This window comes from Carassius gibelio, chromosome B19 (genome assembly GCF_023724105.1).
Source record: "Carassius gibelio isolate Cgi1373 ecotype wild population from Czech Republic chromosome B19, carGib1.2-hapl.c, whole genome shotgun sequence".
NCBI classification, from domain to species: Eukaryota; Metazoa; Chordata; class Actinopteri; order Cypriniformes; family Cyprinidae; genus Carassius; species Carassius gibelio.
This window is the reverse complement of record NC_068414.1, coordinates 30,209,861-30,228,564: the sequence shown is the minus strand read 5'-3', so window position 1 is coordinate 30,228,564 and position 18,704 is coordinate 30,209,861. Positions and strand designations below refer to the sequence as shown.

The window sequence follows — 18,704 nt, the reverse complement described above, 5'->3', positions numbered from 1 at the left end:
TTTTTTACCTGTCGATTCAGCATGTAGGCCTACATGGACCCACCCACACACAAAGGTGGACACACTAGACGGGTGTGCCAGGTAGGGTGACCACCCGTCCCGCGTAACGCGTGCGCGCACAGCGTTTGAACCCAATACATGCCTCCCACAAATTGAGACTGTGTCACGCATAATCAATGCTTACTCAAAAAAAGTTGGTCGCTATATCTGGAGTCACCAACCCGTCGATCGCGGTCGACAAGTCTATCTTGGAAGCATTTTAAGTCGATCGTGAAGATTTTTCAAAATCTGAGAAAAAAAGGTGCGAGCCTCCGGTTCGAGCCTCCGCTGACTGCGCGCGCACCTCCCGAAACAGACGAGACATTTATACTTGACACAACTGTTTTAGACTGAAAACCAGACCATACAACTGATTTAGACGCGGGTGCCGGTGTGATGAGATGTACTAATATCCGTCTGCTCGGGCATGATTGTTTTAGGCCTGTAATTGATTGATTATTGAGGTAATAGGGATGGCACGGTTTGCTGAAATAAAAAAAAACCCAAACCGTTCGGTTCACCACACACGGTTCGGCACGCGCTTCAACTTAAATCTGACAAAGCATCTGTAATATCATCTGTAATATGTCTTGCTATAAATGGCACGTAAAAAAAACAGGGTTCAGCTAATAAATGTTTCTGTTGATGCATGCGCATTCTGGCTTCCCAGACATTACAAAAACATGAAAAAAAAAAAAAAAAAAAAGATCTATATTGAGCAACTACAATTCATTGTAATCCTATAATTATATATTATAATTTATTTAAGGTGTATTAATTGTAATGAAAAATAGACAAAATGAAATAGCTAAAGTTCAAAATTATCGTATTTGGAAGAAAATTATTACATTTAACAATTAACTACATTTTGACACGACCTGCAAATTAACACTAGGAGTATGGTTGGACGGAAGCAGTGTGACAAAAATACTATCCCATAATTTTGCACAGTAATCTGACAATAAATGTGGCACACCCAGATTTTCATATGCACACCCAGAGTCTCTTTTCTGGCTACACTACTGCTAAGGAAGTTATCTATTGATACCAGTTTCCACATCAGTTAAAAAAAAAACACAAATGTCAGTACAGTATATGCAACTGACTTTAATGAACAAGTTATAGACATCATCATAGATAAGCTATTGCATTATGCACTACAACAAATATTGTGGAAAGATAGCAGACAGTTTCAGTAAACACTGTTTACTGTAACAATGCTTTTTGCACGGGCAACAACTTTTCTAAAGCACCTCAGCTTCAACTCAAACATTTCAGTGTGAAAAGACTGACAAAACGACACACAAAACAGGGTTTAAGAGAGACAGACAGAGCAACACCTCAAACACAATCATGCGTTTGTGGCTTCATGCATTTTAACTAGCCAACTCCTCAATATGCTGCTAGCTTTATACTGTTAGACATGGTTCATTTGTGAGAACATAGACATGCATTTACATATACAGAATAAACACATATATACATAAACATATGGACACTCATGCAAATCATATGACAGGTACACCGAGAATTACACACACAAACAAATCTGAGGGGTTGTTTACTTTCCCAGCTAAGGTTTCTCCCTTATTAAGTCTAGAGAAGTTTTTGCATAATTTAATGTCAGCCAATTTTTTTTTTTTTTTTTTTTTTTTTTTTTTTCTTAAACCAAGATACAATTACTTGAGAAGGAAAACGACTTAAGATATCAAGTACTGCTACTGAAAAAATATAAAACTAAATTTAGACAAAATACAATGTCAGTGAGTTTAGGTTTAGAACAAACAAAACATATCTGTAAGTGTGGTAAGTAAAATAATAATTTTCCATTAGAATTTTATTTAACCCAATAACAGAGATGTTTTGCTTGTTTTAAGCATAAACTCACTTCAGTTTGATATTTTTTTAATAAGACATTATACCTTAAGTTTCTGTGCTGCTCAAGTAAACATATCTTGATTTAGGACTGTTCAATACTGTTTGTATTGAAAAGCAAGATAAAAACTACTGCAGTAGAAAATCATTGTTTGAAGAGCATAAAAGGCGTTCAAATCCAAATGAATCATGGGGTTTAATCCTGTGAAGAGATGCAAGCATTTTATATGATGACTAAGAATCGCAGAAGCATCTCAGTTTTCATTCAAAATATTTTTTTCAAATATTCCATTTAAATTGTTTCAAAGATTAAACACAGACTTGTGGGCTGGAATGACATCAAGCTGAGTAAATGATGGCACTTTCATTTTTAGATTTATTTAAAACTTAAAAGGTTTGTCCATTATTATCATCGTTTACTCACTCTCATGTTGTTCCAAACCTGTACAAGTTTCTCCTGTTGAACACAAAAGGAGATATTTGGAAGAATACTGGTAACCAAACAGTTGACGGTAGCCATTGACTTCTATAGTATTTTCCATACTGACTACCATCGTCTGTTTGTTTACCTGCATTCTTCAAAATATACATTCAACAGAAGAAAGAACTCATACAGGTTTGGAACAACTTGTGGATGAGTTTTGGGTAAATTACCCACTCAAGAATGAGAATAATATTTTTTTTTATGTGTTTGTTTTGTAATTGTTAACCTGCTCAAGCACATCATTTGCTGTTTTTAGGTCAACAAATTCCACTGACCAATCCAGCGTGCAACATTTTTCTAGCTGTGGGCGTTATCTGGCATCTATATTTTGGCCGAATAGTGACCGGGTGCTGTGGAAATCTCAAAATACGACTCCTTTCCAGAAGTCTTAACATATTGTGAATCACCATATTCATCATACGAGTGAAGTCTGGACAATTTTATTGATATTACAATAAGCACGAGTTAATGTTTCAATAATGACAGTTGTCATTCTATTTCCAACACCCCAGTCATCTAATTCTCCTGTATGGATCTCTGACTGACGGAGGTTAATTATGATATTATTCTGAGGTAATTATGCCCCGGTGTCAGTGCTTGTGTCTGCTGAGCGGCGGAGGATGTCTGTTTTAAGCGCTGTGAGTGGGTGTTCGGTGCACAGCCTCTTGTTTTGCATATCCTGTGAGGTCGAAAGACCCATAATTCTGCATTTCAAAATAAGGTATTTATATTGTTTTTATCCTCAAAACAGTGGCGGTTTCCACAGTTTGTCTTTTCTGCTATGTTCTTTTGTAATTCTAGACTCTGGATTAAAGGGAAGAATGAAGTTGTTGATGAATTGGATAAGTTCTGGCTGGCACGTAACGACAGAAACACACACACACACACACACACACACACACGTGCACAAACAAACACACAAACATTCTTGAGGAGTTTGGCTGTTAAATTCATGACCTTACCTTCTCTCCTCTATCACCTTTGATAGAGATAGCCTGCAAATAATCAATCAACACCGATCAATTACTCTCAAGGCCCAGGAAGACAGAAAAAGCAGAGATGGAAGCATACCAATATAGTATGAAAATAAACTGTTTTTTTTCCTCCTAACAACTAACTCTATTGCAGAAAACATTTCTAATATGCAGTAATGCTGTTTTATGTTTATCTAAACAGAAGCAAAGCTATATGAAATGTTATAAGTGATAATATGGATGTCGTACACGCTCTCCTTTCTGCCCTTTGGGCCCTGGCGGTCCTTCTGCCCCTTTAAGACCAGGATCCCCCTGGAGATGCAGAGTTTATGCAAAGAGCCAATGATGAACCACTGAAAACGCGTCCAGAGATGTGCTAAAGCGTAATAAAGTCATAGTGCGATGCTGTGATACTGAAACGTTATTTGACCTTTTCACCCTTGGGCCCCGTGACACCCGGCAGACCTGTCTCTCCCTGCAGGATGGGAAAGATTGAGAGAGATTGCAGGAGAGAGAGATGAGGGGATATATTTTCAAAGACAGAGGTCAGAAATAAGAGTGTGTAAAGAATGAATGCATTACAAAATTAAATGGAATGCATTACAACAGAAAGTGTAGATTCAAAAATTTATATCCAGCCTTATAACATAACAAAATAACATGCAGCACATTTTATATTAATTATATACTCTTATAATTTATATTTAATGATGGCTTACATTCTCCACAAAATATGTTATTTAATCTGCTGAAATAATAGGTTCTAATTTTATTAGTTAGTAATTCCTTATTTTTTTATTTAGAAAATTTTGAAAAAATTCCCATAATAATTAAACTTTTTTTATTAATCATTCTTTATAAAACTATATCACACTAGTCTAATGCTAACATTTTATTTGTTGAAGTTTTGTGGCTGTAACAATGCAATGACTTTCATTACTGTACATTTTTGTATTACAAAGTGAGGGATGAGCTGAAATTATTTTCTGTGGTAATCAATAACATGGTATTTAATATTAACATGACCAAATGTCACATGACTTCAGAAAAAAAAAGTAAAAAAAATAAAAAATTTTTTTTTTTTAGCTCATACAATGTAAATAACCTTGGTTCCTGCATCATAAGGCTGATATGAAATTTTATTCATGTTAAACATAGTGGTTCACCAGCTTCAAGAGTGTGACCTTTGACCTGGAATGTCTTACCCTTTCCCCTGCAGGACAGGAGCAGTTGACCCCAGCTGGTTTCTTCTGCTCAGCGCTCGTTGGTTTTGGGGTGGGCAGTGGGAGTGGGGGGCGTTCAGTCACCAGAGATTGTTCGCACTGAGTGAGAGGAGAAAGTGAACGCAGAAACCGAAAGAGACAGAATGTGTTATGAAAGAAAGAGAGAGGAAAGGAAGAGGAAGCAGCTTCGGATGTTCAGTGTTATGAGAATGACTAGATTCTGGACTCTGGAAAACGAATAATCACCATCTATAGCAAAGACTCAAAACAAAGGTCTTTCAGCCCTTTGGAGAACTCGTCCTGTTCGAAACCGTATGTTGTTGCCTTACTATCCATGTGGTGACATAAAGAAGGTGAGAATAAAGGTTTGTATATGAGTCAGATGCACTTACTGGGCCACCGGGAATATCGCAGCACGTCTCTTGCTCAGACTGTTTGCCATCACAGTATATCACCATCCTCTGGAGGTCAAACTATAGAGGAAACACAGGCAGAAACACAGGAACTGGTTGAATTAGCTGATTTCGGGTAACTTCAAAATTCACAAACGCATCTGATGTTTTTACAAAGCATATTTTTTAAAAAATTATTCCAATTTAAATCTGATTCCAGAAATCTTGCCCATACTACAGGTTCCTATTATTAATACAGAATATTTTTTTTCAAGACTTGTTTTTTTTTTCTTTTCTTTTTTTGAACATCATTTACTTGAAATACTAATTTAAAATATTATAAAAGATGCTACTGTAACATCAAATCAGAACTCACTTATTTAATCACATTAGAGATTACCATGATGATACTCTCTGAAGTACCAAGCAAATATTCATTATATATATATATATATATATATATATATATATATATATATATATATATATATATATATATACACACACACACACACACACACACACACACACTAGGTATATATACACCTAAGTGTAGAATGATGTTATAATTTGATACCATCATGGTACAATTACAGCTATTTTTGAGTAAGGGAGACTTAATCTTGTATAAAATGCATATTAATAAACTATAACTATTTGCTTACATCAATGGGAACGCTGTCATAGAGTCTCTTGCCGATGACGGTCTTTCCCTGGATGTCGATGTCTTCTCGTTCCTCTATGGGCAGCGTCTCAATGTGCTTGCAGTCCAGGAACAGGGACACTGACTTGGAGTCCACCCTCATGCCGATCTTATGCCAGTTACGGTCAAACAGATTCTCCACCTCCGGGTTCTTAAACACGGCCCGGACCGCATCCTTCGTCAGGCCCACAGCGTTGTACTCCACCGCCTTGTTCTCCCCGTCCAGACGGATGGAGACCTGGAGGACATTCTCATTACAGACTGATCAACTCGCATCACCCTCATGATGCTTTATGTTATAAATGAATTCTAAATCCAATAGATATGACTTTTGAAGAGGATCTTCAGATTCAGTTCTTCTTCACAGCCCCATTCAGGACACATTAATACACACCTGCGGGATGCCGTATTTGTCATAGACCTGCCACAGGTACCAGTCTTCTTTACGAGAGGTCTTCCTGAACTTAAATGTGGTCACAAAGGCATATTCATCAGGCAGTCCCTGAGGTAACACATCTCTACAACACAAGAATCAAACAAATCATTCATAATTAAAGAAAGAAAGCTAAGAAAAACAATGTAAATTAAGGTAAAAGTACATGGTGTGATTTTTGCATGTATCATTGAAGGAAATGATTCTCTTACTCGGTTTGTTGGACGATGGGCAGGGTGCCAAGCCGGACATAGGGAATCTGACCAGGCTCAAATTTTTCTCCAAGAAAATCTCTTACATTGAAGTACTCCATCAAATCAAAACCTGGAGAAAAATAAATACAGTTGTAACAAAGCAAGCTATTATTAAGTGAACTGTACGGTTTCCTGAATAAAATATGTCCCTGTAGATTACTGTTCAAATGTCTTTCCATCAACGATCACTAGGTGGAGTCCATGAGACAGGACGAAAAGACAACATGCAGTAAGTGAACTTTCCTAAATTGTTCCTCACCCAAAGGATTTACTTTTATAAAAAAAAAAAAATAATAATAATAATTTAACCCACTTCAAACTTGGAAGTAAATAGAAAAAAGTCCACCGATGCACAAATCAAATTAAAATACAATTTAACAAAAAATAATGCGTGAAATAAATCAATCAATCATAAATTATTTATATAATACTTTTATAAAATATTACAATTTCGGGGACCTGTAATTTCATTATTATAATTTATATTTCCGATAGATAGATAGATAGATAGATAGATAGATAGATAGATAGATAGATAGATAGATAGATAGATAGATAGATAGATAGATAGATATAAATTTATTGATACATTATACAGAAAATAATTTGATTATATTAAAATATTTTACCACAAAATGCCACGACTCACTAATCTAAATCAATATTACAGGAATTCATGTAATGCAGAAAGGGCAATAAATCAAAGTAAAGAACAAAATTAACGCATAATTGGTCACCTGGGATTTTAACGTTAAGTTTCTGCAAGCAAAATGTCACGTCTTTTTTAACATCCACACACACACACACACACACCCACACACACACACAGTCCAAGTCCAAGCCTCTGGGATCAAGCATGACATCATTGTTTGTTTAAAAATAGTAGAGCTATGGTGTGTGTGTGTGTGTGTGTGTGGATATCAGCCCACTAATTAATGCTTCAGATCCGCAACCAACACTCATTAAACTGCACTTGCTGCACCAGATGTTTAAAAAAAACAAGCTTTCATCTGCAATTATGTCACCAGTTTTCCAGCATGTGTGAGTGTGTGTGTAACTACTGAGGTTAGCAGATCTGGCCTTCCGCCCTTTTATAGCGGCCGAACCAGGGCCCTCCTATAACCAATACATAGTCTGTCGCCATGACGATGCCAGTGGGGGCCTGGGCGTTGTCTGAGGAGGCAATTCAAGGGCGATTTGGAAACACACAAATGCTGGTCTCAAAAGAGCTCTGCGAGATCTCACTTTCACTTGATGAACTCTCATGTTGTTTTTCTAGCGCAGGTGTGTTCATGTCAGCAAACTGAGGTTGTTCTAAACAGTCTAGAGAGAAGGATTATTTGAACTGAAGGATGTTTGGAGTTATTTAACTCGGTGGAAATGTGAGAATGTGCCAGTCTAGGCCAGACGCTGTAGTAGAGTAACAGGTGGCAACAAACGTAGAAAGAGTGAAGTTGGAAAAACAAACCAGCATAAAACAATAAACGATCTTTGTTTTTTTTTCATCTTTGCGCTCCCAAAGCACAACGAATCCCTGATGGTTTTCTGGCTGACCAGCTTCACACATTCTCACGTTCCATCTGTGCCTGTTTTTAATTTAATTTATTGAAATATGTACAACAAGTCTGGTGTAAGGTGCCCCTTAAAGGAAAACTTGCAAAAAATGTAATTTCTACCATTTTTTAGTCGCCCTCATATTCTTAAACACAGAAGATTGTGTATATAATTATAAAGGTAGCTCATATGGTTTATAAAGAAATTAAGAAATTATTTGCGTTGTTCTAAAATTGCTTTATCATTCACATGATGCAGCTGAAAATACAGTAAAATACAGTAAAAACAGTAATATAGTAGTATTCCAATTTAAAATAACAGTTTTCTATCTGAATATATTTTATATATATATATATATATATATATATATATATATATATATATATATATATATACACACACACACACACACACACACACACAATTTACTCCTCTGGTGGCAAAGCTGTATTTTCATGAGCCATTACTAGGTACAGTCTTCAGTGTCACATGATCCTAAAGATATCATTTTAATATGCTGATTTTTTTTAAAATTATTATTATTATTATTTGAACCTGTGATACTTTTTTCAAGATTATTTGATGAATTAAAAGTTAAAAGAACAGCATTCACTCAAAATAAACATCTTTGAAGTCTTTAATATTACTTTTTTTTAAATTGATAAATATTAATAAACTTTTTTTAAATTAGCAAATTGACATCTCCTATACATTAATTTCTATTAAAAAAGAAAAAAAAAAAATATGCCCACACTTTTGTTACTTATTATTATTGTGTATATTTTTATTTTATTTTGTTTAGAATAAATACTGTTCTTTTTTTAAGAAATTTTTTTAGCCAAATTAGAAGTAAATATACTTTATTTATATTTTTATTAATATTAATAATATACTTTTAGATTTTATTTTTTGAAGTATTCGAAAACGTCATGAAGGTTTGGATTTCTTATTTATTTATTTTACTTTAACATGCTATTAACTTAACTTAACTCAAGTAACCTCATTAAACTTGAATTTATAGTTTCTAAACATCTGAAAGTTTATCAACCCTTAAAATAAGACTCATTTATCCAGGTGTTCTCAGTGCACGTGTATGGTTAGTTTGATCAGTTTGATGTATTCATTTGAGCGGTTTGATTTCACACCATGTTCTACTCTTCCTCCAGCTGTTTGCTTCTCATCAGCTCACTTCCACGACTCTCTGTTTGTCTCAGCGTCTCCATGCGCCCGGCATGACTCTCTGCCGGCAGCGTTTCTAAGCCTGGAGGAACCTGTAATTTGGGCCTGGCGAGTGAAAGCGTATAATCACGAGTGAGTCTTATTTTAAACAGTGAGAGAGCGAAGAAGGCTGGGTGGGTTCTGCGGCACGGCACAGATGAGTGCGTTCCGAGTCGTGTCTGTGATCTGAACACATGGGCACTCAACTGCACACAACACAACAATCTGGAAACCAGCCCAATGTCGCCGCATGAAAACTCTACGGCTGCGCTTTACACAAGGTCACAGTGCGTCAGCGTGACATCCAGAGACTGTGGTTCAAGCGCCTGTCTTTGATCCAGTCAGACAGACAGACAGACACGTGCTAAACGGATCTCTTTGTGTTCTCCCTGCAGCATGCTGAAAAACAACGCATCTTATATGTCAGGTTTTGAAATGGGCCGATCTTTTGAAAATCTCCCGCTCAAAATGTGCTGCCTCACCTTAAGCATGCGCAAAACCTGTACCTCAAACAGCACTGTCAATGCCAAATACGAATATGAATTCGACCAAAAGATTTTTATATATCAAAACCAGTGCACTCATATTACTATGAAAGGAAGGACGTGCAAAACACAGCATTACATCCAAAGAAAAATCCTGCGTCCAAAGTCGCACTCTCCGTTTGTGGGCTACAACATTTGAAATTTGTACCTGGATTTTAACCATTAAAAAGTATGTTTTATATAGTATTAATATGGGTAGTACGTCTGAAACTTGCACATACTACAGTACATCTGCCTTGTTGTTACTGTCACGTGACCTACCATTATCTGTTGGGTCGCTTAGTAAAGATTAAAGTGTTTAAAATAGTAGTGTTTTTCGAATGGACACTTCAAAATCTTGGCACAAGTAGTAGGTTGTGTGGTAGGTTGTCTCTTCATCTACTGTTTTTTTTTTTTTATGAATACGATGAATTCAGACATATTACTCTTTTGGCGTAACTGTTTTTCTCATACAACATTGTAGGGAGGTATTTTTCAGTATTCCACGCTTAAGACTGCACATGCGCATTGACTGGTCCTGAGTTATAAGCTTGTTTAATGCTATTTCTGCTTAAGAAACAACATTTATGAGACATTTCAAAATAGCAACAAAATCTAACATGAACTTTGCTTATGTGAGCGTGGCAAGAATTTGTTTTAGATTTCAAGATTTTCCTGTTCAGATACAATAGGGTTAGGAAGCTCTCGGATTTCATCAAAAATATCTTCATTTGTTTTCCGAAGATGAACGAAGGTCTCACAGGTTTGGAACAACATGAGGGTGAGTAATTAATGACCGATTTTTTTTTTCTTAAACTATCACTTTAATACACTTACACTTCATTTCTTATAAGGACACAATGATGTCAAATTTCATTACAAATGGTTTTTGTTATTGTTAAGTTACTTTACAGAAGCAATCTTGAGTCAGCAATCTTTTATGTCCATTTTGGCCTTGCATTATGGTTAAGAGTGATGTTCCAAACTTCAGAAACAGCACACAGATGTTGGCAACTTCAGCAACTGTTGCATCTTATGTGAACCTGGAATTTCCCTGAAGATTTAGATTGTGTTGTTCTCTTGAATATCTCAGATTACAGGAGCAAGATGCCTTAATTAACACTTACAGTCACCAAAAGAGGAGAAATGTAGTCAAGTCAGTGCAATCCAAAAGAACCGCAACCAAACAGATCTAAGTACGTAAACGTCAAGCCTACAAACCTGGAGATGACAGAAGCGAAGAAGAAAGTGCAATGATCCACAAATAATATTAAGACAAGGAGAGATCACACTTTAAACTTCATCTGAATACAAAAGAAAGCACTTTTCATCATTAAAAGTAGTATAATAAGAGTCAAACGGACCACATTTCAGAAACTTCCAGAAGTTTTACATTGTTTTGAAGCAATGCATAGCTACACACACACACACACACACACATATATATATATATATATATATAAATAAGAAAGAGCTTTATCTTCTGCAAAGCATAAATCATGAGTCATATATCCATTTTTCAGGGTTGCAACTGTTCTGAGGATTTTTCAAGATTGATTCACACAGACAATCGTACCTTTTGGGGTACAGCAGCTTGTACCTTTTTTACCCATAGTAGTAGGTACATTAGTACCTTAAGGGTATGCTTTACTTGTCTAATATACTAATATGTACCTAAAAGGGGTTTAAAAAGTCCTTGTAAGGGTACTGCTTCATTGAAAAGCTGTTGTTGTACCCCAAAAGGTAAAATTTTGTCCACCCTTTGTTTTCTGTGTATTGAGCAATTAAAACATGACCAAACCTCATCAGATTTACAAGTAATGGTTCTCTTGACCATTTTGTACACTGTAGTACTTCAAAATAAAACCTTCTATAGTGCACACCCCTATAGCTCCAGATTGTAAAGTCATTTACTTACACAGGTAAGAGCTCTCACTCTCTCCCTGTTTCAGTCTGTTTTTTTACTTAGGTTGATGAATTTGAGTGGGTGTCTCGCAGAGGAACTCAGAACGCCCTGAAGACCCAAACACAACATCCTCCAGATCTGTGCAATCACTAAAGAACTCCACATTTCTTAGAACAGAGGAGGGCAAAAGATCTCTTATTTCGAAAACCTTGGTGTCTCGCTGCAACGTTTTATGTTTTAAAGTGCAACCTTTGGGAAAACAAAGCTTTATTTTTGATCCAAAAGTACTTTACACATAGAAACTAGGCTTCTAGTTTGTAGTATTAATACTTACATCCACACACACACACACACACACACACACACACAAAAAAAAAGACTCCTAAAATCCCTGAAGTGCAGGATTGGAAGTCCATGTGTTTGAATCATTAAACAGTGCACTCCTTTCTTTATTTTTGACCTCTAATTGAAATAAAGTACACTAGGGATGATTTTCATGTAACTGTGTAACCTTGAGAAGAAGAAATGTTTTGGTTTTCTCACATCTGAAGATGAAGCAGAAACACTGATATAGTGGTATACTTGAGTTGTAGACAATATCACTGTATAATCCATTATGTTCCATGTTAAAAGCCAATTTATAACAAATGTGACCATTTTGATTTAGTGACCAAAGTAAGCTCAAATTATAATTGAAACTACATAGTATTTTGATGTGAGAAATTGCTGTCTCATAACCATTCATGACAATGGCATTGATATGATGCTGAAGGGGCTTTCATGACACTTAAGCATTATGGGAAGAATAGAGAAGAGAAAACATTACCTGGGACCTCCGTCAGTCCATCACTGGTGCTGTTCGGCCGGAAACGGCCCGCCTGGACTTTCATGTTTGGACAAAGGACATCTGTGGAGAGACACACATTATGGTTGGACACACACCTCAGTTTTTATGACCTTATGAACAGCACAGCACTCCACAGGTGTTTAGATTATGGATAGTAATTTATTTCTACAGTTAGAAAAGTTATGTCATAGTTCTATTTAAGTTAAAATGCTACATGTTATTGCAATCTGTCCTTTATTAACAGTATGGGGTCGGCTCTCCTGTAATTTCTAAACATCTGCTTTTGTGGAAACAGACCTCAACATTAATTCATATTGTGAAATGCAAATGTTTTTTGTTGGCATTTTATTGTACTGGCTCCAGGTGCTCAGGCAATCTGTTGTGGTATTTTGGCAGCGACGATCCTTTTCACTCATAAATATGGAATTAAACATGTTATGTTAAGACTTTAAACATAATTAGAATGAAAATGTATTCAGATAGCAATGTGAAAAAAAATAGACTTTTTTTAAGGAAACAATATAACACATTGGAAAAATAATAGCTAATGCGTTTTCTTTAAAACAACTGCATGTAAGTGTCTTACCTTCAAATATCAGCGTAAACTAATTTTGATGGTACACTGAATTCTACTTAAGTGAATGGCATTTTAGAATACCTCTTTTTGGTAGTATGCAAGTTTGGTGAGCAGGTAGGAAATTCGCAGAAAGGACGGATTGGTTCCCTCAGCAACAAATACATGTTGTCAGATTTAGGTTTTTACGACAGGAAAATCCGGTCACTTAACTGTAGGGGGCTCCAAAATAATAAAAAGGCACAAAACTACATAAATTAGCTTCAATATCTTGTTGTTAGACTGCAGTATTTAAAATAAATGCGTTGAGTTTCAGAAGCTCAATAAGGTCTCAAACTATCTTTAAATTTTCCAAGATACCAAAGTATGTCATCAAAAGTCATAAAGGTCAAAAGCACTTCATATTTTTTACAAATCCAATTGATTTTACTTTCTATTTCTATCCACTCTTCCAAACCTGTATGAGTTTTTATTTTATTTTTATTTATATTTTTTGCACAAAATAACATTTATAATAAGTTTTGCAACTGAAAAAAAAAACCAAACACCATATGCTGGTTAGGTATTTTTTAATGCAGGGCTGCTGGTTTATGCTGGTCCGCATGACATGGCAACATAAACCAGCATCCCAGCGTCAAAACATACCTAACCCGCATATGCTAAGGGAACAGTGGACATATACATACACTGCATCTATATGTATACAAATTAATAATATATAGGCCTACACACACTTAATTTATCATATTATATCTACATATCATGGTTTCAATATTAAAAAAAAATGTCAATCTCATTTGAGTCAGTATTTATCATATCTTCATAATTTACATTTCTGAGCAGTAAGCAGGAATGTCTTTGAAGAGGTATGATTTTACTGGCAGCTGAAGGAAATTAACAGTTGAGAGTGACCGTCACTGTAATATTATCCATCTTCCTCTCAGTGCTTGAAGACTGTTAGAGGGTCAATTCTAAGCACTCCAGTGTAGACGTGGTGGCATAACTTGTGACTCTAGGATGCTGGCACACAGACATTGAGCTTAGAGTTTGGTGGAGTGTTGCTATGCTAACGTCACAGTGTCACGTCACAGTGTGATAATTAAAGACGTTCAAACAAGCAGATTTCAAATAGCGACGCATAGCTAGTGACAGCAGTGATGATAGGAGGAAACGCAACACCAGAAGACTTGCTTTACTACGGCATCTGTGATGAGAATGCGCTATTTGTAGAGAAGAACTTGCTAGTGCTAAGGAAGGATGCTAATATTAGCCTAGATACTACATGAGTGCTTGCTTTTGTTTTGTCTTTGTCACTTTTATTGGTAAAATAAGAGTAGGCCCACAGAAAATGGTGATCTGATTGGCAAATGTTGTGTGCAACATACTTGTTTTAAAGGACATAACGGCAAGTAACAATTAAATAATTTTTAATTTTGACTGAACTATTCTGGACAGGCACAATGACACCAAGCGGTCAGACTTTGGTTTTAGGCTTTTTTTTAAAGTCCTTAACTAACACTGGCTTCACCTATATTAACTCAGCCCAACCTTAAAATAGAGCAAGTGAGTGGGAAATAGTCTCAGATTAGAACATTTAAAGTAAATGATGTGTAAATGACATTACAGCAATTAGGCCTACTCCAAGTTTCCCATTTTATTCAGAAAAGGGATAATATACAAAAATCATACTATAAAACCAAAATGTTATATTGATTAAATGATTTTAATGTTGTTGTTGTTTTTTTTTTTTTTTTTTATTCTTCTCTTACTCTCTCACACATGCACACACTCTTGGCATGAAGCAGGCACACGCCCAAACCACAGCGGCTGATCGCGTCCCTGACAATCATGTACGATCAGACCCTGTAATTTTCTTTAATCGCTCCTATAAAAAGCGCTTTGTAGCGTTTAAGAGGCCTCAACTTTGCTACGAATTCCACTTTACAAAGGCTGGGTCATTTGACACAATTACATCTCTGTCCGATACAGTGTCCTCGTCGTGACTCTCCCAAACCCCCACACCCCTGAGAGAGTCCCAGCCAGATCCAAACATCACCCTGACCGCTAAAAAATAAAGATCACAGCCGCCCACCCAGGGATAAATAAAGGTTGGAGAAAAGAGCACCTGGCTGTCTATATTTGTGCTGTATACATTATGTGAGCCAAGTAATGTTACCAGTGAAGCGAATATCCACGTATTATTGGCAGATTTACAATACCAAAAGTTTGGAAAGCAGTCTCTTATACTCAAGGTTGTGTTAATTGAATCAAAAATACAATAAATCAACTGTATTTATTATTTTTTTTGTACCTTGAAATATGGTACACAATTTTAATAAAGACTTCCGTTTCATTCCCAGGCTAGTAAGTTTGAGCAGGTACGAATTTATAGTCTTTGAGTCTTCATTGTCACATGATCCTTCAGAAATAATTCTAAATGCTGAGAAATTCAAGGTTTGCAGTTCTGTATTACTTCAAACAGGTAATGTTTAACTATTAAGCCCCTTTCACACTGCACGTCGGACCCGGCATATTGCCGGAACATTGGCAGGTCGCCTTCTGTGTGAAAGCAACCACGTCCCGGGATTGATTCCGGCATTGAACCCGGGTCGGGGACCTAGTAACATTGCCGGGTTCAACCCGGGATGAGAGCTGTGTGAACCAAAAGCCAGATTTAATGTTGTGTCGAAGTGATGACGCACATTATCGCGCGACTTTTTTACCGGCTGTTTTGAAGGAAGATCAACGTTCGCAACGAAAAGATATGTGCAAACTGTAATGAAGCAGAGATCAGTTAGTTCCTCACTTTCCGCACTGACGCAGAGATCGTTCGCTTGCTTCAGTGAAAGTATAACGTGCCTAACGTTTTCGACTCGTATATGACACGTCACGCCCTGATGTTACGGGATCTTTACGGGTTGTGTGTGAAAGCAGTGCAAAATCTAGCGACCCGGGAACAATTGCCAGTGTTGTGCCCACTTTCGACCCACTGCCGAATTACTACCCCCCTTGTTCAAGTCGCTACCTGGTTGCCTAATCCTAACCCCTCCCCCACACCTACTCCTAAACCTACCAATACTAGGGGGGTAATAATTTGGCAGGGGGTCGAAATTGGGCACAACACACAAACACTTTACCCGTGTATTTGCCGGAATGGCAGAGTGAAAGGGGCTAAAGAGATGGCTGTTAAAGCAAAGTTAACGGTTTAGCCTACATTCAGACTGTGAGTGGAACTCTCTTCTGAATGAATCATTTAGAATGGCTGTATCAGTGGATTCACTGAAGTGATCTGACTCAAATGATTTATAACTGAACTGTGAATTTAACCTCAGTTTCTTTTGGGGGACTGACCCCACAGTTAGCATGCTTCTAAATGACAAGCAACTAACAAATTGTGGTCATACTTAACAAGTTGTTTTTGAGACACCCATTTCCTTCGCCTGCTGAAATGACAAAGCAATCTAAAGCCAGGAGTGTGTCATTGTTTAAATGAGTGATTTCTAACTGAGCTCGATCGAGGGCAACTTCCTTTAAGCTGTGGCATAAAGGCTGTAATTTAGAGACTGGCCATGAATCTAAAATGAGGGACTGAGCAGAACATAGCCTTTAGATTGCTGCATTTCCACATTGTTTTTCCAAAGACTTTTGCATTTATTTTCTTGTTTGTCCCTTGCTTATTTCTTAAAGTACATCAAATCGTGATTGGATCACATAAAAATCATAGAGATGCTAAGGATAATCAGTTTTTAAAATGACTTTAACTGAATATAAATCATGATGCACCTGTAAAGTGTTTCCAGATGTTGTTAGTTAACGATGTAATGAGTATTCATGCTAAAAAGGGCCCAATTGGTAACGACTGATCAGCAATTAATCACCTTCAGGCTGGAGAATGATGCAGCATTTTAGAAAGTGCTGTGTCATATGAGACCCTGAACCACAAAACCAGTCATAATTCTCAAAATTCCGATTTATACATCATCTGAAAGCTGAATAATAAGCTTAATGCATGATTTTTCGGATAGGGCAGTATTTGGCCGAGATACAACTATTTGAAAATCTTGAATTTGAGGGTGCAAAAAAATCTAATTACTGGGAAAATCACCTTTAAAGTTGTACAAATTAAGTTTTTAGCAATGCATATTATTAATAAAAAAATTAGGTTTTGAAATATTTACGGTAAAAAAAAAAAAAAAAATATATATATATATATATATATATATATATATATATATATATATATATATATATATATATCAATATACCCCAGCGACTTAAGACTGGTTTTGTGGTCCAGGGTCACATAGAGGACTTTGTAAAGCTATAACCAGCTGTATATTTGTGCTAACTTAAAGTACTCACATAACCAGTAAGAAACCAAAACACCCTAGCAACCACATATCAACACATTTAAAACCATCCAGAATGCCAATATCAGCAACTGAAACACTTCACATCCAAGTTTTCTTGGATGCAATAGGCATACAGAATCAATCATATTTCATCATTGTGTCCAACACAAAATATTAATCTTCATGGATACCATATCTGAATCATCTAGGTTAACGTGCGAGCTATCCTCAGAGTCACAAAAGGGGAAGGGCTTTATCAAATGTTTTCTCTCCTGTTTGAAATGCCCATTAAGCTAATCAAAACCAGATTTTAAAACGGAAGTAACAGATGCTAAAGCAAACATGAGAAAATTAGCACACCCAACACTATTACGGTGCACTGCTGTTCTGTTTAGCAGCGTCCCTCCACTGATTACAGATCTGGCATGTGGTGGCCATGGGTGGATCACCGACCTGAACCAAAGCCCAGATACACTAAGTGATGAAACTACCCAGTCAAACACACTTTTCATTCATTTCAAGTTTGATAAAAAAAAAAAAAAAAAAAAATATATATATATATATATATATATATATATATATATATATATATATATATATATATATATATATATATATATGGCCCAGTGAAAGAACTGTAAGGACTTTAATGTTATTTAATGCTAATGATATTTTCACATAAAACAAATTAAGGCCAAAGATTAAAAAGTAAAAACGTACTGTGGAGCCTGGTTCCACTTAAAACAGTAGGACTGTAATTTCCATGGCAAAAATAACTTGGACTTTGGAGATGCCATGTTTTCTAACCACCAGTGTTCTTAGACGCCAACGCTAGTTCCAGATGATCTTGGTTATCACAGAACTGGACCTGATATGCAGTATTAGTCTTTCTAAATGCTTGAAGGATAATCCCTAATGGGACAACAAAGTCTACAGCTGAGAGTGAGATCATCAAGTCATGTATGTGGTTAGAGCTATTCAGAAGAGGACTTTTGGTTGCAATCAGGGCAAGGTCAAGGTTTGGGATTACAATGAATCAGTTTCTCTCTTTCTCTTTTTATCTCTCCAGCTCCCTGCTAAGTCAAAGTGGTTCCCTTTCTTCCCACAAGGTTGTCTGACTTAAATAAGGCATTGGAAAAGGCTTGCATTACAACCTCTTCAAATACCAATAATTGTTTAAAGAGTGTGCTTTCAATAAAATGTGTTGTTTTAATACTATTTTTAGTACACGTGAGTTCTGGATAGTTTAAGTGCTACTACTCAGATTTCCACTTCAAACTAAAGAGCTCCAGGTGTTGTTGTTCTCCTGCTCTCACTAATTTAAGTAAGGAATGTCAAGTCTGGTGTGCTAT

At 36.3% G+C, this 18,704-nt stretch overlaps 1 protein-coding gene across 1 annotated transcript in view; it reads right to left on the bottom strand.

The window, feature by feature from the left end:
* Window positions 1–18,704, bottom strand: part of LOC127978650 (collagen alpha-1(XXII) chain-like) — a 53,125-nt gene that overhangs the window by 28,063 nt on the left and 6,358 nt on the right. The window contains exons 4-12 of the mRNA XM_052583450.1: window positions 12,406–12,486; window positions 6,336–6,447; window positions 6,085–6,208; window positions 5,653–5,928; window positions 4,988–5,068; window positions 4,578–4,694; window positions 3,803–3,847; window positions 3,622–3,684; window positions 3,361–3,393 (exon numbers count right to left, since the gene is read on the bottom strand). Of these exons, the coding sequence (XP_052439410.1) occupies window positions 3,361–3,393; window positions 3,622–3,684; window positions 3,803–3,847; window positions 4,578–4,694; window positions 4,988–5,068; window positions 5,653–5,928; window positions 6,085–6,208; window positions 6,336–6,447; window positions 12,406–12,486 (932 nt within the window). The remainder of the gene's footprint in view (window positions 1–3,360; window positions 3,394–3,621; window positions 3,685–3,802; window positions 3,848–4,577; window positions 4,695–4,987; window positions 5,069–5,652; window positions 5,929–6,084; window positions 6,209–6,335; window positions 6,448–12,405; window positions 12,487–18,704) is intronic.